Here is a 21,242-nt window from a genome sequence, read left to right as displayed (position 1 = left end):
CCAGGGGAAATCATTGCATGTGTTCCATCTAGTTCATAACAAAGAAATGTCTTCTTTTCTAGGTTTTATCTTTTCCAAGTAAATCTCCATCGCATGGATACTTCTTCACCAATAAAAATTGACCAAATCTTGAATATCTTTAAATAATTGCTCTATAAAATATACATCTAGTTAGAATCTCTACTAAAAAGATGAAAACAAGGCAATGGTGTACATCTTTACCTCGTTATTTACTCATAAGGGAAGCTGTTAGCATTTCATTGTTAAGTACTGTTTTCTGGGTGAGTTTTCTCACCAAGGAACTCACGTCCACAGAGAGACTGACACATGGACCCGGACGGCATGCCGTGGGAAAGAGGCTCTTTAAACCAGGCAAGCAAGACTGAGAGAGCTTCAGCAGAAACGTCTACAAATTCACGTGGTCCTGACACACATACAGAGCTTCCTTTTCCCCACTGCCAAACCTCCACCACTGCTAATTAAGAACATAAGGTAATGACAATAGAAAAAATAAGTTTCTTAATCTTTGTTCAACTATTTAGAACAAAAGAAAAATAGACCTGTGGCCCAATAACATATTTATGTATACAATATATTAGAGTAATGCCAATCTCTCTATTAAACTCTAAACCCACCTGCCTGTAAGTAGAAATTTCATATACAGTTGACCATGAACAATGAAGGGATTAGGGGAACTCACCTATATGCAAGGACTGGGGGAACTGATCCCCCATGCATTTAAAATTATGTGTACATATTTGGCTTCCTAAAAACTTAATTACTAATAGCCTAATGTTACCCCAATGTTACTGATAATTTATAGTCTTGTATCATCAGTCAAATAGTCTTCAGAGCAATTATACAGTCTGTTCTTATTTCTGTAAATGTTCTAAGTTTTGGTCATTTCTCATAGGAGACAGTAAACCAAACTAATGAGAGAAAATGTTAATTCTGCCAAAGACTCTCAGCTACGTCCATTCTGCCTTCTTCCTTTCGTCTCCACCATCCCAGACCTCCACCTACGCTCCAAAGGCAGAAACATAGCAGCACAGAAACTTCTAATGTGTGTGCATGGGTTTGAGCCTGACATCCTCCAGGGTTCTTCTTGTTAGTTCCATCAGTTACACCCTTAATCCTCTTCCCCTTGAAGCCCTGGCTCATGCTCTTCCTCATTTACATTGCTGATGCCTTACAAAACATCCCTGGCATAGACATATGCAGGTAAATAACCAAATATTTAAAATATAGAGCCAGTTTTTAAATATGACAGCTGCTAAATTTAAAATATTTCAATAATTGCTATGTAATCAGTCTCAACTTCTACTTTTGAAATAGTCTTCCAATACTTTATTTTCTTCAATTAAATTTTGTCTACAAGTCCTGATTATAGAATATATGAACTAATTTCCTCTATTCAATACCCCTCGACGCCATATTACAAGTGCGGGTACCGTGCAGAGACTGGAAAAGGAGTTCATTTTCCTGCGCAGCATTCTCACAGGAGGGAGCAGAATGGGCTTTCTCCGGAGGTAGTCACAGGAGATGTTCAAGAACATGAAAGGATCCCCTAGGCAGGCGTGTCTAACCTTTTGGCAACTGTGGGCCACGCTGAAACAAATAGACTTGTCTTGAGCAGCACCATAAATACACAAACAGTAACAAAACTGAAGAGAAAAAAAAGGTTTTAAGTAAATGTATGACTCTGTGTTGGGCCCCATTCATAGCCAGCCCGGGCTGCATGTGGCTCATAGCTGTGAATCGAACACCCCTGCAAGGATGTCCCTGTATCCTGTGTACATCTCGGGTGAGGTGACTTCTCGGGTCCCTCTACACCCAGTTATCTTTTATCTGTGAGGCTCTCACGAAGGTCTCCCCTTTCCCAGCCTCCTTCTCAGAGCAGCGTTGACTTCTCTGTTCCTCAGACTATAGATCAGGGGATTCAGCATGGGATTGAAGAGGCTGTGAAACAGGAGGAGGTATTTCTTCTGCTCCTGGGGGTCCCCATGTTGGGGTCCAACATACATGATCATGGCTGTGCCGTAAAAGAGGCCCACCACACCGAGGTGGGAGGAGCAGGTGGAGAAAGCTTTCCAGCGCCCCTCTGCTGACTGGATCTTCAGGACGGCACGTAGAATGTGACTGTAGGAGACCACAATTGCGGACACTGGTCCCACCAGCACTGACACTGCCCCTGCGAAAACCACAACCTTGTTAAGGTGGGTATCTGCACAGGCGAGTTTGAGAACAGCTAGAACTTCACAGAAAAAGTGATTCACTTTCTGGGGCCCACAGAAGGGCAATGGTAAGAGTAACACCAGATGTATTAGGGCCAGGAGGAATCCTACAGTCCAGGAAGCCACTGCCAGGGTGATGCAGACTCTCCAGCTCATGATGGTAGAATACCGAAGGGGCAGGCAGATGGCCATGTACCGATCGTAGGACATCACCACCAGGAGAAGACATTCAGTGTGAGCAAAAATCAAGAAGAGAAAGGTCTGTGTCAGGCAGCCAGCAAAGGAGATGGGCTGGGCTGGGCTCAGGAGGTTGACCAGCATCTGGGGCACTGTGTTGCAGGCATAGGCTATGTCGACAGTGGCCAGCTGGGAGAGGAAGAAGTACATGGGGGTGTGCAATTTGGAGTCCAGTAAGATGAGCCCCAGGATGACCCCGTTGCCCAGCAGGGTGAAGACATAGAACACAGAGAAAAGCCCAAACAGGAGCACCTTCATCCTTGGGGTGAGCGGGAATCCCACTAGGAGGAACTCTGTGACAGAAGTCTGGTTGCCCCCCATTTTGCTGGGAAAGAGACAAGGCAGCTAGCTCACCATGTTTGAGTCCCCCAGGGATGAGTTTAACATGGTAGACATGTGTGTGTCCTCCTTTCTTCCCTCAGAAAACATCTTCAGTGACACTTCTGTCCTGTTCATCAGTTACTCTGTGAATCCTATGCACTGCAAAGGATACAGAAGGAATTTTTTTCACCTTGATAAATTAAACACCAGTGTTCTATTATAGTGTTCACTAAATCTTACCTTTATTTCCAAACTTCCACCACAGTTCCTAACACGTTAACACGCCTACTCTGGACACTTTCAGTGCACACTTCCTCAGTCAGCACAGCTGCTTCTGAAGAGTCCTGACCCGCAGTGCACACACGGCCACCGTGGGGAGGGGGCTGTGGGCCTGGGTCTGCACCCACACGTGAGGCTGGGAAGGAGGACCAGGAGCCTGTGGGAGATCCTCCTATCAGGGGATCTCACAGATTCATGCCTCCATTACATGACTTACTTGTTAGCTTGCAATTTTTACTGGCAAAATGATCTTGAATTAAGTTGAGGGAATGGCAGGCAGACTGCCACAACTTTAGCTGGATTGAAAGGAGAGAACTTTGCCTTTTCACTTTTGCATCCATGGACATTCTACTCTGATCATCCTGTTTCATGATCGGATATTACCTGTCACACACTTATCCCTGTATGAATATTTATATGCCATGCCTGTATGTGTGGATAAAGTATATGTTATGTATATAGTTACATACAGTCACATGCATACACATATACTTGAACTATTATTATGTGCAAGTGTGCACAGTACTTGCTTTCTCCTATATTATTTTCTACTCTCCTTCACTAGTAAAATGCTAGTTGCATGGTTTCTTGATGGGTCATGGCCTGGGATTTAAAACTACTGATCAATATCCAAGGCTAGATCTAAAGCTCTAACTAGATACTCATATCCTTAGAACCTGTAACATATTTTACAGATTAACTCAAAAATGAAAACATTATTCATCACAAATCTTTATTTTCTGTGGTTTATCAATCTTTAGAAGAGTATTTCTACCAGGGTGGGAATTTCGAGGCTGACTTGTAACTTTAAACCCCTGCCTCCATTTCCTTGTCTCTCTGACTCCATGTCCTTCTTTCATCCAGCATCCATCTGAATCTCACGAAAATAAGAATCTCACAGAAATTCACAATTGTGGCCCCATATCAATTCTCCATTCAAATTTCCTCATAAGTTAATATTTGCAAGGTTTGATAAGCAAGAGTGTGAAGGTTTCACCCTGCTTCAAAGGAAGAATCAGGATTCACAGCAGAAACACTGGGAGATGATATTGTCTTAGTCCAAGAAATAAGGCCATAACAGTTGGAATCATCCTCATGAAGAAACCTGGTTTTTTTAGTAGGACAAAGGTTTATATTAGTGAATGCTTTAACTCAGAGATTTGGATTCCCATGTTATTGGAGAAGGAGAGCAAGAAAAATGCTCAGGTCTCTTCCAAATATAGGACTCATTGGCCCTAAATGTACAGAAAAGTGTTAGCCATTTTTGTTTCAGCTTCGTTGCCACACTTGGGGGTGAATGAAGACAGCAGTGCTATCTCTAAAATGTCCTATGATGAAGGACACAACCAACTAAAGCAGAAGGACCAGTGACTGTCATCTCATCTTCCTCCTATCTGTTGCACGCAGCTAACACACAAAACAAAAATCCACAGATATTTACTAAACATATTCCATGTTTGTCCACATGTCTTGGCTGAGGACAGAAAGACAATTCCTATCTGCTGGTGTATGGAACCTGCTTGGAGTGACAAGTCTGTTAAAACGACTCAAAAGATGATAATTCTCACATTCAATTAACACACCAAGTGGAAGTTCACTTTCAAACTGAAATCTTCAGGATGCTCCTCTGTAACAAACTCCTTTTGGGATCAATGCAGACCATTATTTCATGGAAACATGACTGAATTTTATGGAACAATGGACTGACTTTCAAGCAAATCTCTGAAACAGCTAATGTATCTTATCATTTAAACAAGGAGTTTTATACTAAATGAATCAAAATAAATGATCCATATTAGGTGTATATAAATAAGATAGTGACTTAAATGATCCTATTAGCCACGTCGCTAATTACCCAACACCTGGCACTGACAGACAATCACAATTCCCTTCTGCACTGTGATTCTTCATCACAGCCTGTCTGAAATTGAGTAGTGAACAAGACTGGACAACATATGAAACTTACCACAGAATTATGGCTAAACACCAGAAGACCAGCTGAGTGTGACTTGGGTTAAGCAAAAGCACACTGATGAAGAGAATAGTATCTGTGAGTTAGTGTGGAAATTGCCGTTTCATAAGGATCTCTTAGGAGAAAGTTGCCCAAACAAGAAGAGATGATTTATTCTCTGCTCAGCTCCACCACCTCTCAATATACTGCTGAGTGTTTGGTGTAGGGAGGGAGAAGGACCCGCCAGGCACACTGCCATCAGCTCCCGTCCAGGGGAAAGGGGCCCCACAGGGACTCATCTCTGCTGTTCTCCACAGGGACTCTTGTGGCACAGGGACTCTTGTGGCAAGACGGTGGCTATGATGGTTCCTTCACTCACTGTGGTGCGCATATTCATCCATTAAGAAGCTCTAGAATGATTTCTGGGACTCCTTCACACATCACAATGACCACACCTTGCATTCACTGTGGCTCAAGAACTCAATTTCCCCACCTACTAACCCTCCAAATAGAGTAGGTGGGTACACAGGGCAGCTGAGGCCCCTAGGTTCTTCCCATCCTCAGTCTTGGCTGAGTTTTCTCTCACACCTGACCACAACATGTATCCTCTGCATTCTTTCATCAAGTCACCACAAGGAATACAACTCATAAAGTAAGACCAGAAACCAGAGACCAGGTAGCAGGACCTGTAGAAGGGGTCAGGAAGAGGATGAGGCATCCCAAGGGGACTTGTTAAATCCTGTTTGGTAGGGTTTAACTGCAGTGCCGAAAGGGAAGGGAAACTCTCACCAGGAAACAGTCTCTATCCTATCACGTCCAGAGATCCTGAGTCAGGGGGGAGACATAGGTTCCCCTGGGACTCCAACTACTGCTGTGTCCTCCCCTTCCTGCAGTGGAACTGACCTCCTCTTTGACTTCTGGGCCATGCAGCTGAGACAGTCTGGTGGTGCCTTGGTGATTTAAATTTCTCTTGTATTCTCTTATCTACCTCTGTCCGTATGCTGGAATACAAAGGTGGTAGAAGATCATTTCCTAAAGTTATTTCAGTGTACAGGCCACCCTACAAGGAAACAATGGAGGGACCATTTCAACTGCCAGAGCACCACCTGCAGGAGGTCTGAGACGGGCTTCCCCCGTTAACCCTGTCCCGTGAGAGGCTCATCGGTGACGGGAGTCCGGACACCACCCTCGCATGTTGCAGAGACGCGGTGCCCCCACACTGATAGTGTCATTTTAAAATCTCCACTTTTTGGTCATGTCAATTTTTATTCCCAACACTATTTCATATGTACCTTTCCCCTGTTTTTTTTGTCATCAGTTGTATCTATTTTACTGGTGTTTATAAAAAGACCTAGGCTTATTATATTTTAATGATCTTCACAATTTTTTAATGTTTGGCAATAAAATTTGCTCTTAGATAAATTATATCATATCTGTATTTTCATTCTTGATCATGGTATCTTCTCGAGTTAAATATTTAACTTTTTAATTTGTCTTGTTTTGTTAATATATATAATTTGGGTTCTAAATTGGCTTTTTATCTACCACTGAGTCTCAAGTCTGATACTCAGAATTTTCACCATTAACACCATCAGTAAAACACAAGTTATGTAGAAGTGCATTTTCAGGTTTCCAAATATTTTTATTATCTTTACTGTTTATTTTTAATTTATAATCACTGGTGTAAAATAATGAATCCTTGGGATATTGATTCTTTGAAAAATCTGAGGACTTTTATTGCTTTGTATATAGTCAATTTTTCAATTTTTATATTAATTTCCATGTAACATATTCTCTGTTTCTCAAGCATAGGATTTTTATATATTTACTAGGGCAAGCTTGTTAATGTTGTTACTCAGATCTTGGATATCAAATTTCTTCAGTATTATCAATGTATGTCTGAAGGCATTTTGTTAAATTTCCCACTATAAAGTGAAGTTTACAAATCTTTTCAATAGATTTCTCTGGGGTTTTTTTTCCTAATTTTATACTGTGACCATGTTGTTACAGCTATACATATTAATGACTGTTACATCTTCTTTGTAGGCTATTACCTTTATTATTATCTATTATCTCTCATTATACCAATTCTTTTTGCGTTATATAAATGTAAATACAAACATCTGCCTCTCATTCTCTTGTTGCACCAACTAATTACAGATTTGCAGAGCACGTGTTCTTCATTGCTGTTACCCCAGCCTGTCTCTGCGATTGTGTTTTCATTGCTCTTAACAACTGTATACAGCTGTGTTTTATGGGTTTAAAAAATCAATGTGAAAATAAGAGGATCTAATCTATTTGTAGTTAATGTAAATACTGAGACATTTAGACCTCTTAGCACTTGGGTTTTCTGGGTAGCATCCTTTCCTTGGCTTTTATGCTTCTCTCCTCTGACAGCTTTACAGACAGAGGCCACAGCACTGTCGGGCCTGGCTGCCCCTTAGTTTTACCTCTTTCATGTTTTGCCTCCATTGCAGACCAAACTTACAAATTTCTTCAGTATTTTCCCTCAGGGTATAAGCAATACAGATGCATACATCGACAATAACAGAATCACTCTGAAAAGCACCAGGTAACTTTAGAAATATTTTATACTAATTTTCTGTTCTTCCACTCTCACACTTGATCACATGATTTGTTTGCAATCATTTGTATAAGTGTCTTAATTTCACAGTGTTTTCTCACTTCTCTTTGAAGCAGATGGGGACCCAACAGGGAACAGAAAGGTGCTGGTGTGGTACGACAGTAGAGAGACTTTCACACCACACAATGGTTACAAGGATACTGGGGAACTACAACAGGAAACACAGAGCTCTCAGATGAACAAGCAGACTGTGTGAAGCTCCCATCCCTAGGGTTCAAGGGCACAGAGCAAAGCTGGGAGATGAGCATCCAGGTCAGAGGAGTTGGGGTGCAGACTTAACCCTGTGAGGAGTAGGGCTCCCCAGCAGCACTGTGGCCCCAGCAGGGAATGATAAGGCTTCCTATGGGACCCTGAGTAACTAAGGCTGGGCAGAGGGGCTTTGCTGCCACTGCCAAGAGCTGTTGGAGCAAGGCTGACAAGAGCAGCGGGCAGACAGGAAGGAGCAAGGTCCTGTTCCCTGCTCCAGGCTCCCAGTCTGCTTTAGAGCTCCCTGCCTACACAACACAAGCAATTGGAAGCCATTAAAATCAATAATCGGCTCCGGCTGGTGTGTCTCAGTAGGTTGTAGTGTCGGCCTATAAACCCAAAGTTTGGGGCTTCGGTTCCTGGTCAGGGCCTGTGTATACCTAGGCTGAGGGTTTGGTCCCAGTGGGCACACAAACAGGGGGCAACCAATGCTGTTTCTCACATTTATGTTTCTGTGCCTCACTCCCTCCCCTTCCGTCTCTCTAAAAATTCAATAAGCATGTCCTGGGTGAGGTTTAAAAATAAAAATCAATAGTCCAAATGTCCCAATTTGGTTAAGAAAAAATGTAAGCTTGATACCAGATACTGGGGTCTCAAGTTTATCCATAAAGAACCACCTCCACATCACTCAGACTGAGAGTTCATTCAGGGACAGACACAAGAATTACTTTAAAAACACTAACTGGAAGATGAGGTTCAGATGTGATGCACAGAGAGGTTTGCTGATTCCTTACCTGGAAGCAAACGTGCTAGCTAGTCACAGGCAGCCCTGTGAGCCCCAGGCCCTCCCTCTAAGGTCCAGTCTGCGTCACCCTGACAGTGCACAGGGGCAGAGGAGAACCTGTGCTGCTCCGTAAGAGTTGACGACCAGAGGGAAGGAGGGCTGGGCAGTGACAGCGACTCAGTAAAAGTCGGACAGTTGCTACTTTCTGGTACGTGCACGCATAACACAGACTGATAATGGGACATTCTTCCTGGACTGGTTAAGATGGCTGGATGAGAGGTTGTGTGTTAGGTGCTATCGATGTGTAGCGCACAGCACTGGGTGAGGGACTGACAAACACGTTAGCTGTTATGGTAAGAGCCCATCTGATCTTCATATTCAGTGAGCTCTGCTGCCCACAGCAGGTAAGTAAGAGTTGAGTGGTTTTTTAAAATCATCTTTTATGCTATAGTATTAAAAATAAAGGCAGAGATAAAATTTAAGAGTTTTTCTTATATCTTACAAACTTTAGTAGCTGAATTTATTTCTATTTTTTAAATTTTCATGTATATTTAATTTAAGCATAGTTGGTGTACAAGCTGTTACTGGTTAGATTATTTCAGGTGTAAACATAGTGATCTGACATCTCCAAACCTTCCTACAGCATGAAAGGTAATTTTTAAAAGTTATACACAGTCATCATACTACCACTCTACAACCATTACTATACTATTGTATGTCATAGATTTCTCTACTTAGTGCATATACATGGACATAACTGCAGTTACATAGCATTTGCAATTATTGGTTCACATTTTCCCTTTAAATCTTCTAATAACCCCTTTCTATATATCAATAAAATCTATACAGTCATCATTTAATGACTGTATAAATAGATCATTGAGTTAAATTGGTATAATTGATAACTTTAACATTTTGTTAATAATTACTTTACAACTTTCATATTAAAGATAATTTCAGAGGAGAAAAAAGAGGGCTACTGAGTGATCACTGCTCCTCAAGTGAAGGGCACACACACTTCTGATCAAGTCCCCTGTGCACTCTCAGTGTGGGATCAAGAAAGACTCTGGAAGCAAGTGGCCAACTTCACCCCAAAGCCAGTTAGAAGGTACAGTTTATGGTAACACCCTCAGAGGTCACATAAAGTCTGTGGGACCCATCCCCGACCACTGTGTTTGAAAAGTAGAAGGAATTAGTGAAACTGAATCTGCCACCAAGGCAGGAGAGCCAGTTACACTCTACTAGTCACCTACAGCACCTGGTAAAATGTCCTGTGTCAGGATAAGCATTCTCATGAGGGAAATGACACAGACCTGGACTAACCAGGGTAAAAGTGCTGGCGAAAGACACTGGAGAACATGGAAACAGTCTGCACATCTACATCATTCACAGCTCAACACTCAAAAGTTCCTGGGGACCACACACAGCCCAAGTTGTTTCTCTGAGACCCAATGCCCAGCTCTGCCCTTTGCCAGCTACTGGCTCAGCAGCCTGCCCCCAAGGTTGTGAACAGTGAGCAGGGCTCCCACACTGTCTGCAGGTTTCTGCTTCTCCCTTTTCCCCTACACACCCTGTGTTAATTCTGTTCCTTCACTCAGCCTGCTCGTTCACTCCCCAGTATGACTCCATAATTTTCATAAGAAATATCTCTTGCATAAGAAAAATGCAACTACAGCTCCCTGACATGGTCTTTCAGTGGCAAGTACAGTCTGGGAGAATGGAGAAGCAGCCCTTCAGGTTGCAGGACCACTTCCTTCCACCTCAGCTTTTTCTTCCTTCCCAAATCCTATGACACATGCAGTTACTGAATTTACACAGTTAGGTTACAGATGGAGATACACAATATTCAACCTTTGGGACCCACAATAAAAAATTAAAATAATTTTTAAGTTCACAGATATTCAATTCAATGAGCAATAAAAGAAAAAATATATCTGATTTCAAAAAATCAGTGAGTGTTACCTATGGATTGCTTCCTTCAGAGGAAGGGGGAAAGCCTATTCTCCCATTATGAAGGACCATGGCAAAAGGGAGCAGTGAGCTTCTCTGTATTCAGATGGTACCTGAGCACTTCAAGTGAGGATTCAAATGTCACTGCAATTAGAAGCCACTGTCCTCCCACAGTGCTCTCCACAGGACACCCTTGACATCTGTGTTCCTTGGGCTGTAGATCAGCAGCTTCACCTTGGGGTTGAAAAGGCTGTAACCAAGGAAAGGATCTCCTGATTCTCCTGAGGATGGCATGATTTAGGAGCCCTGGACATGAAGACGGTGCTACCAAAGTCAAGTCCCCCCATACAGAGGTGGGAGGAGCAGGAGGAGAAGGCCTTCCTGCAGCCCTCCCCAGACTGGGTCCTCAGGACAGCAAAGAGGATGCACGTGGAGGACACCAGCACCAAGCACAGGGGGCCCACGAAGATAAAAGCTCAGGAGAAGCTCACCAGTAGACCCAAGGATGCTAGTCACCTGGATGTCTTCAGTCTAGATGGATGGTCACAGTGACCAGGAATCCAGAGCCCTGGTCAGGAGGACGTCGGATTAGCCCCTGTGGTTCTGACTCCAGGTTCACTGCTCACCCACGAGGTGATAAATTATCTTCCAGGGTAGACACTTCCACAGCAAAGATCAGCACAATTCCTTGCTCTTTATGCTGCTGCATTTCCAACTTTATGTAAATGAACATTTATGTATTCTGGCTTATGCATCATCCCATGGTGCTTTGGAGAACAAGATGCAGTCCCTGAAGAAAGTTTCCAAAATGGACCTAAACCCTGAAAGCCACACCCACAACCAATTTAAGGTCATTGAAGCAAGATGCAGGAATAGAAACAAATCCCTTCCCTAAAGCAAGAAATTAGGTGCCTTTTTTAAAATAACTACTATTGATAAACTGTCAAATCACCTGGACAAAAAAACAAATCTAAAGCATGGATCAGAAATTCCACGTACAGGACCTGAAGCACCCAAGCAGGTTGATGGTGATGAGCTCCAAGAAGATCTTACTGTGAAAACGTGCTTCAGGAGAAAGGGTAGAATAATAAAAAGATGCACATTCAACATAAAATCCCATAAAGAGAAAATTTAAACTATGATTGACCATCTCAGACTTCCCTCACCTCACTCTGCCCCCACCTAACATGTTGGTTTCTTGTCTGTGCTCTCTCCAGCCCCACCACAAAAACATAGCCTCTGAGCCTCAGGAATCAAATGTATTTAGAGAGCACATGCTAGCCGCCTGACCCTGTCCTTAATGCTATGCTCAGTGAGGCACACAGGTTGACATAGAGTTAGTGCTCATTTAGCCTCACATTCTGTTCAGTAAATATGTTGTCACACTCACTCGGAACAGTGAGGACACTGAAAATAAGTACATACATATTTTACATAATAACCAATATGTTAATTGTCCTCAAATGGAACCTCACTCCATAATATATGCCACTACAATTTCCTTTGGCTAGGGAAATTATTCCTTATGTTACATCGAATTCATATCAAAGAAATTTCTTCTTTTCTGAGTTTTATCTTTTCCAAGTAAATCTCCATCACATGGATAATTCTTCACCAATGAAAACTATCAAATCTTGAATACCTTTAAATAATTGGTCTATAAAATTTACATCTAGTTAGAATCTCTAGTAAAAAGATGAAAACAAGGCATGGTGTACAACTTTATCTCATTCTTACTTACAGGGGAAGATGTTAGCATGTCAGCATTAAGTGCTGTGTTTGCTTGGTGTCGGTGGGTTTTCTTTTCTTTTTCTCTGTAGGTTGTCTTTAGAAATGCTTATTCTCTGTTATTACTAGCATGTAAAGAATTTCATCATGAATTAATGTTAAATTTTGTCAAACACTTTATTCGATCTATGAATATGTATCTTTAATTTGTTAATGTGGCAAATTATGTACATTATTTAACATTAAACAATTGTAGCATTCAGGGAATAAAAACCTTAAAAATGTAAAATTATTTTATTTAATGGACTTCTAGTAATATTTTCTTTAAGACATTTGCATCTCTTTCATGAATAGCATTAGACTGATTTTCAGTTTCACAATCTATCTCAGGTTTGGTATCAATGGCATAAACAGTAAGAATAATTATTTTCTCATTTTACAACAAGTCCAAAAACAAAGAGTCCTGGGTTAGTTAAAGTAAAGGACTCAAAAGGACATTTAAGGTCCCGGTGTGATAAGGACCAACTCACACGCCCAAAATATTCCCAACCATCCCTCCCAGGGACCTCCTTTTCCCCAAAAACCTCTGCAGGGCACCCTTGACCTCTGAGTTCCTCAGGCTGTAGATCAGCGGGTTCAGCATGGGGTTGAAAAGGCTGTAAAACAATGACAGAATCTTTCTTTGTTCTTGAAAGTGGCGGGACTTGGGGGCCACATACATGACAATGGCGCAGCCAAAGAAAATCCCGACCACACAGAGGTGGGAGGAGCAGGTGGAGAAGGCCTTCCTGCGGCCCTCCCCAGTCTAGATCCTCAGGACAGCAAAGAGGATGCGTGTGTAGGAGACCACCACCAAGCACAGGGGCCCCACTAGAACAAACACGGAGCCCACAAAGAGGACAAGTTCATGGAGCCTGGTGTCAGCACAGGCCAATTTGAACACTGATGTGATTTGACAGAAGAAGTAGTTGATTTTCTGAGGCCCACAAAAGGGCAGCCTCAGGAGGAGAGTAATGTGGACCAAAGCCTAGAGGAAGCTAAACAACCAGGACGTGGTGGCCAGGACCACACACACTCTCCAGCTCATGATGACAGTGTACTGGAGCAGGTGGCAGATGGCCACATACCGATCATAGGACATCACCACCAAACACGTGCACTCTGTGACAGCAAATGCCAAATACAGGGAAGTCTGAAAGATGCATGGACCAAAGGCGATGGTTTTCTTGTGCGTCACCAGATTTGCCAGCATCTTAGGAACAGTGGTCGAGGCATACGACATGTCAACGATGGCCAGGTTTGAGAGGAAGAAGTACATGGGGGTGTGCAGGCGGGAGTCCAGGCAGACGAGCCCCAGGATGACCCCGCTGCCCAGCAGGGTGACACTGTAGAACACCAGAAAGAACCCAAAGAGGAAAACTTCACGTTCTGGGTCAACCTGGAAGCCCAACAGGATAAATTCTGTGATCCATGTCTGATTGTTTCCCATTTCCTTTTGACTGGTAGATACCAGGCTGCCCTTAGGACAGAAACTTCACAGCTGAAAAGCAGAAAAGGAGAAAAGAAATGGTGTGCTCACATAGACTGAGAATTTATGCCAAAAGCCACAAATCAGTAAGTCATGGATTCAGTCCCGCCCACAGTCCTGTGATGCTGATCTGCAAATTTGGCTTTAGAGATATTTAGAAACTTTAGATGTTAGCCAATATTAAAAATTGAGAGATTTCACAGAAAAATTAGGCTCTCTGGCTTCCATGAAATAAATACAAGATGTGATATTCCTTGGAATGTACTGTAAGCAATACTCAGCTGAAGCTAATGAAGAGAGACAGGCAGATCCCTTTTCACTTACCACAACTTCTAGGAATCTCTGTTTTTTTCCCAGAAATTGAAGGGGAGTGACACTTAATTTTATCACGGCACTTACACACTTGGTTGTGGTCCACAGTTTTAAGGAAAGATTGATGATCTCGGGGAGTTCTGTAGTTCTCCTCTACTTGAAACAAAGGAAAATGACAGATCAAAAAATAAAATGCAAAATCCCAAAGAAACAGCCAGAGTTTCAAATGGGACAATTCTTTCATATACCAGGAATGAGTCAGACACATGACATGCTCCATCATGAAAGCAGAGTGTCATACCTGGAACTCAGCTTGTGTTTTGGGAGATGGGGCAACCACATGGTTCCTCGAACCCAAGCACCTGGGCTGGGGCCATAGAAGCAGGTATAAAGCAGCCACTGGGCTCCTTACTGGATACGATGACTGTGATGAAGTCAATGTGCTGGCGGCCTCTCCTGTTACATCCCCAGAGCCCGAGGCACTCTCACAGGACCTGATTCCAGGCCAGGGGCCTTGGAGCCTGCTGCAGGACTACACTAGCTCAAAAGCCCACAACACGGAGAAAGAGAAAGTGGAAAAACCAACATAAAATCAAATGATAATAAAAACAAAAAGTCTTTTTGTGCCCCAAAACACCTTTGAAGACACACAAGTCTCATGTTAAAGAGGAAAAACTCAGTAAAAAATTACTTTGGTTTTCCCTTCATAACATCTTCATTAATTACATTCAAAATGTAATTAATTCATTCAAGATGCTATTCATCTTAAATAATTCATTCAAGATGCAATTAAATGCATAGAAAATCTTCCAAACACTCTAACAGAGGATGGTAAGAATGTCCATAAGAATGGATTAAAAAAGGCATAATACTTACTAATATTAACTTCACTAAATGAAGAAAAAAGAATGCAGGAGCCAGGAAAACAAATCAATTACATACTTTGAAATGAGAATATAGCCACATGAGTTTTAAAAAGCCGGTAAAGACAATAGTTTCTAGATCTAGTGTTAAAAAGGGAAGGCGTATACTGGAAAGTCCCATTTAAGAATCCATCCAGGTTTCAATACACAGACAAAGGGATACACGTTTGAAAGTGCAGTTTAGAGAAACAAACACTAGGTAGACAGACTAAACTTAGATATTATAAAGTTTCTAGAGCAAAAGATAAAGAGAATGGTAAAGAAACATTATCTGAAGAGACTTAACCAAAAACATTACAAAATTAAAGGACACTTAACTCCTTAATATGCAAAAAATCTTTCTGTTTAATGAGTGCAATAAAGAAAGATAAATGTACACTCAAAACTTCTTATACCTAATGATGACATAAATCTTTAAATAAAAAATGTACTCTGCCCTGGCTGGCGTAGCTCAGTGGATTGAGCTCAGGCTGCGAACCAAAGTGTCGCAGGTTCAATTCTCAGTCAGGGTACATGCCTGGGTTGCAGGCCATGACCCCCAGCAACCGCACATTGATATTTCTCTCTCTCTCTCTCTCTCTCTTTCTCCCTCCTTTCCCTCTCTGAAGATAAATAAATAAAATCTAAAAAAAAATGTACTCTGAAGATGGAATAGCACAAATAAAAATTAAATTCTCAATGAATAGAATTTCTTAGCAATGATCTCTTTGACTATTCTCTTTCTTCCATTCCCTACATTTCACTGTGTCTACACCTGCTGGAACCCCATCCAAACAGTGATGTAGTCAATGAACCTCTCTCATGTCTCTTCATTAATTACCCTTTCAGATTGTTTTCTCTTTTGCTGTCTTCACACTGTTCTAGACATGTCACAACTATATTCTAATTGCACACTTATTCTATGACTGACACCTGGGTGACATTTGTTTCATCAAAACATTTTTAAACAACTTTATTTTTGCTTCCTAACATTTTTAAGCAGATTCTTTTTACATCTATTGTTTTGTTTGATCCCTTAGAATCCCTTTACTGTTTCATCAGTGTTATGGTATTTCATAGAAGCTGGAATTTAATTTGCCTTTTAAGCACTCTTTGTTTGACTGTTTTGCACAATCTATATTTTGCAGGATTAAGAGGGAAATTAAAAGTTACCAAAGGAAAAAAAAAAAGTTACCAAAGGTAGAATACAATTACATTCACAGAAACAACCACCCAGCTGACGGTGACTTCTCGTCCATAGGAAAGGGTCTGAGGGCAATCAGATACTGTCTTCAGTGTCCAAGAAGGGGTAAGCTGCTGTTCTACAGTTTGATATCGTCAAGAGCACTCCTGAGTGTATGAGAGCAAAGTGAGGCATTATTAAATATGTGAATATGGAGGTATGAGGACCTACAGATCCTCCATGTACAAATAAAGTGTATTCCTCAACACAAATCCCAGTGAGACCACAGGTAAAGCAATATATGAAAACAATATAGAAACATAATTTGAAAACTATCTTGGCAAACTTTATACCTATTGACTTCAAATAATTACTCTGCTATTTTAAAACGATACAGGTAAACCTTTTGGAATTAATAAGAAAACAGAGGAAGAGACGTCTGATCAGTAAAGACTGCTAAGACTCTTGATGAGAACTGGAACTCCGAGTGACTTTACATTTGTTAGCATAATTCCTCAACTGGGATGTTAACACTTCATATACCTCATCAAAAATAGACATACAAAATATAGTTTTCAAAATTACATGACAAGTGAAAGTAACTAAAAGCATAATTAAGCCAAAACCAGGGGGAAAGCAACAAAGGAGAGATAAAGAGACAACTAAATCTTCCAATAGACAACAGAAAAGAGCTGGTATTAATACATTTATGCATACTGATTACCACAATAGTGTAATAAAACACAGAGATCATCACAATAGGACAAAAAAAGTCAAAGTACAAAATCTTTACAAAAAGGACACCTGAAATACCTAAATTTCCCCTCTCCCTCTCTCCCTCTCTCCCCCTCTCTTGCCCTCTCTCTCTCTCACACACACACACAGACAGACACACACACAAAAGTTAAAGATGAAATTACAAAAAACATGTCTAGCCATAAAGAAACTGGTGGTAGATTTACTGATAACACTTCAAAGCATTTATAAGCATATGGGAGTTACTAGAGAATAAAAATGAATGCAATAATCCACCAAAAAGAAAATTCAGGATCTGGTCCCTTATGAAGTTTAATTACAAAGTGATTCTTTTCATCAGAGAAAGGGTGTCCCCCAAACCTTAAGAAACATTATTTTTAATGGTGAAATATTAAAAAGTTTTTCTCTGAGTTAGAAAATGTACACCACTAACACAATTTGTCTTGGATGTTGACTCAATAACTAGCCAGCAATAAGAGAAAAAGAAGAAATAATGGCCATCAGAATTGAAATGGGGAATATAAAATATCATTATTCACAAAACACAATTGTATCCATAGAAAAAACTTCTACAGATGAACTACTGAAATTCATAAGCAAATATATAAAAACTTTGAATTCAAGGTAAAAATGCAAAATAAAAACATGATGTATGTCACAGGATTGGAAATTTTTTAAAGATTCAAAATCTCTCCAAACTGTCCTATACACTCAATGAAATTCAAGTCAGAATCCTAGCAGGGGGGTTTCTAATGTGAAAATTCATAATATTTTCTTAAATATCACATATGAAAATGCAAAAAGCCAAGGACAGCCAATAGGCCTTCAGAGAAAGGATGAAGGAAGAGGACTTACCTACTACTAGTAACATTAACCACAAAACCAACATAATTAAATCACTGGGGAACTGGGGCAAATGTAAACCAACAAAGCAACACAGCAGCTTGGGTGACTCTGAACTTCAGACACAAAAAGGCGGTGCCAGTGTATTCAGTGAAGTCCCCAAGGTCCGTTTGATATCCGTGGAGAAAACTCTAACCTGGCCCACCACACATGAGGCCCGAGATAAATTTCAGGTGGGCTTTCATTCTAAATATGAAAGATAAACACACCCTCCAGCATATACACCGGGGGGTCCCAGAGGAGCAGCATTTCTCAGAGATCCAGACAAGGAACAGACTGTCTCATGACAAACTTGCACGCACAGGCTGGCTTCTCTCACGTTTGTTTCTCTACTTTTAAAGTTTAAGAACAACACATTTTCATTTCAGCATCATTAGTTTCTAACACCACTACTCAAAGCAACTAAAAAAGTAAAGACAGACAGAATATATTTATATTTACAATTTTGTGTAGAGCACATGTTTTCATGGATTACTATGCGAGGTGCAGAAGTGAAGCAGAGAAGTTGTTTTCCTAGTAGAAGCATTTTATCGTACTTCCGCCAGCTAATACTTTCCCCTAAACTCGGGTGAGTGGCACTGTCAGCCACATAACCCCATTCTAGAATCTGACAATGGGTCTCCCTGGGATCAGGACAGCCATCCACGGATAGTAAGCCTGAAACACCGATTCAGGAAAAGCAAATCAGGCACCTCCACCAGCTTCACTGACACAAGAAAAACACAATGGGAGTTTTACTGATTTTCTATAGGATGCTCTGGTGGCCATGTGTCAGCACCTCTGTACAGGGCAATGAGGAAAAGAAGGCTATTTTTAGGAGGTGGTAGAAGCAGATGATTGTCAGCTAGGAAGACATGAAGGAGAAATTGTGTAACAGCTCCGGCTTCACCTTCCACTGTAAAAGGAGGCAGCAGTATTAGATGGCTTTCATGCCCCTCTCAGGTTGCTACCATGAGGCAGGGGCATGTAGTGGAACCAGGACCTCCCCAGAAATGTGACCAGGGAGGGGTTCTGACTAAGAGGAGTGAGAAACCTAGGCTTTGACAGCATGGGTGTCAGATGTTACTCTGAGCACCCCCACCATGGCATAGTGCAAGAAAAGGGTCTTCAGAAAAGTGTCTTTCTCTTCATCCTAACCCTGAGGACTTGGGCCAACCTTTCGTCCTGCACTTCTGTTAGTCATTAACCAGTTTATATATAACGATTCATATGTAGGAGGGTATTATTCACAGTATTTTGCCCCTAGTGGGTTTGAATACACAGGAAGAGGAGAGGTTGGGCTGAAGCACCTACTGCCTGAGGTGGGCTCCCTGCGAGATGAGTCACAGATGCCCTTTCTGTCCAGACCATGAGGACAGGACACAGGGGAGCTCAGGAGGCTTCTAGATGAGAGAGCTTCACTCTCTGACCACCTAAAGCCCACCCACTTCCCAGACACCTACCTGTGGAGTCCAGGGAACAAATTACAGAGCGTCCTCCCACAATTCCATGTCTTCCCTACTGAGCAGAACAAACCTGTCCTTCTGCTACTGACTCCAGCTTTGCTGTCTGAGGGTGTGAGTGCAAGTGAGTGTGTGAGTGACTGTGTGTGTGGTGCTAGTAGGGAAGTGAGAACTCAGGACAAATGGCAGGGGTGATCCACCTCAGCAAGGTCTCGCATGAAAATGTAACAGGCAGACAAGTCAGATGTTACAAGACGTGTCACAGCACAACCTCCACATCCCCAAACACCTGGATTCTGATCTGAGGTGGAGCCCACCTGCATACCTCCGAGGAGAACAGTTTAAGCTTCATGATGTGGTGTGTGTGGCCCCCGTGGAGCTTGTTAAGATGAGCACCTCAAAGGATTGGTTCCTCCCAAGGGAGTAAACCATCTTTGTCTGCTGAAAAGTGTTATTTTTACTTGGAAACCCATAGAGATTGAATCCTATTTCCTTATTTTTAGGGCCCTTTAAGTGACTTTGAGGACACCGAGTTTGCTATCCTGAGGTTGCATTCTGCGGGTAGTGCTGTTCACATTGACCTGTAATAGTAAACACTGATCTCGAACATTGCAGTTTGGGAAGAGGTTTGGCATGAGATGTTAATTCATGTCTATGAGCATATAAAGTATATTAAGCCACTGGGAGCGATGAGGTCCCATAGAAAGTGGTTGTTCAGGGAAGATGCACAAAACCTCAATAACCTTTACAGGAGTGTAACATAATAGGCAATTGCGGGAGTCCAGATATAATACAGGCAATAAAAGAAACAAATAAAGACTCCAACATAAACAAAATGAAAGAAAAAAATCACATGGTCATATCAACAGATGCTGAAAAAGCATTTGATAGAGTACAGTACTCATGAATGATAAAAACACCCGGCAAAGTGGGAATAGAGGGAGCATTCCTCAACATAAGAAAGGCCGCATATGAGAAACCTAAAGCTCACACCACACTCAATGGACAAAATCTAAAAACTTTCTTTCTAAGATCAACAACAAGACAAAGATGTCCGCTTTCACCACTTTTATTCAGTATAGTATCAGAAGTTCAAGATGCAGCAATCAGACAAGACAAAGAAATAAAAAGCATCCAAATTGGAAAGGAGGAAGTAAAACTGTCATTGATTGCAGATGACATGATAGTGTACATAGAAAACCCTATAGGTTCCACCAAAAGACTACTCAGCCGAATAAGTCAATGTGCAAAATAGTAGGATGCAAAGTCAATATTAAGACTGAAAGCATTTTTCTCCAGCAACAATGAAATATCAGAAACAGAAACTAGCAAAAAAAATCCCCTTTACTATAGCAACAAGAAAAACAAAGTACCTAGGAATAAACTGAACCAAGGAGGTAAAGGACCTGTACTCAGAAACTAGACAACACTGAAGAAAGAAATTAAGGTAGATACAAATAAATGGAAGCATATATGGTGTTCACGGATTGGAAGAATTAACATCATTAAAATGTCACACTACCGAAAGCAAGCCCAGGGGGAAACTGGGACAAGTGAAATAGAACACCAGTAAAAAACACTTCAAAGAACTGTAATTTATGTCAAAAAGGGAAACAAAGTTATAAAGAATGAAAAATAAAGTATTTCAATGAAGTACAAAATCTACAACAGAACAATTATTCATTCTGAAACAGCAATACAATGACTTCAATTAAGAAAACATCAAATACAACAGAGGGCTACGCACAACAGACAGCAGGACCAGTGACATTTCTGAAAACCAGTGATAAAGTACATATTCTCAAAACTCAGAAAAAATATTTGTTTATTACCTATCACCAACAATAATCATTGCTTTAGCTGTAAAAAGATACATCCTACTAGTGTCTTTTGCATGCGGCC

General features: G+C 41.3%; 2 protein-coding genes across 2 annotated transcripts; both read right to left on the bottom strand.

The window, feature by feature from the left end:
- Positions 1–1,859: 1,859 nt before the first annotated feature.
- Positions 1,860–2,801, bottom strand: LOC123830983 (olfactory receptor 2A25-like). The gene has a single exon (XM_045857607.1). It carries the CDS (start codon positions 2,790–2,792, stop codon positions 1,860–1,862), a length of 933 nt encoding a protein of 310 aa, XP_045713563.1. The 5' UTR covers positions 2,793–2,801.
- Positions 2,802–12,840: 10,039 nt separating this feature from the next.
- LOC123830951 (olfactory receptor 2A12-like) lies at positions 12,841–14,531 on the bottom strand. The gene is given in 2 exon segments (XM_045857575.1): positions 12,841–13,806; positions 14,517–14,531. Coding segments are annotated over 2 exon segments (981 nt in total).
- Between the last annotated feature and the right edge of the window lie 6,711 nt (positions 14,532–21,242).

This window comes from Phyllostomus hastatus, unplaced genomic scaffold (genome assembly GCF_019186645.2).
Source record: "Phyllostomus hastatus isolate PE091 unplaced genomic scaffold, TTU_PhHast_1.1 phas_scaffold_142, whole genome shotgun sequence".
NCBI classification, from domain to species: domain Eukaryota; kingdom Metazoa; phylum Chordata; class Mammalia; order Chiroptera; family Phyllostomidae; genus Phyllostomus; species Phyllostomus hastatus.
This window is presented reverse-complemented; position numbering and strand designations above follow the sequence as displayed.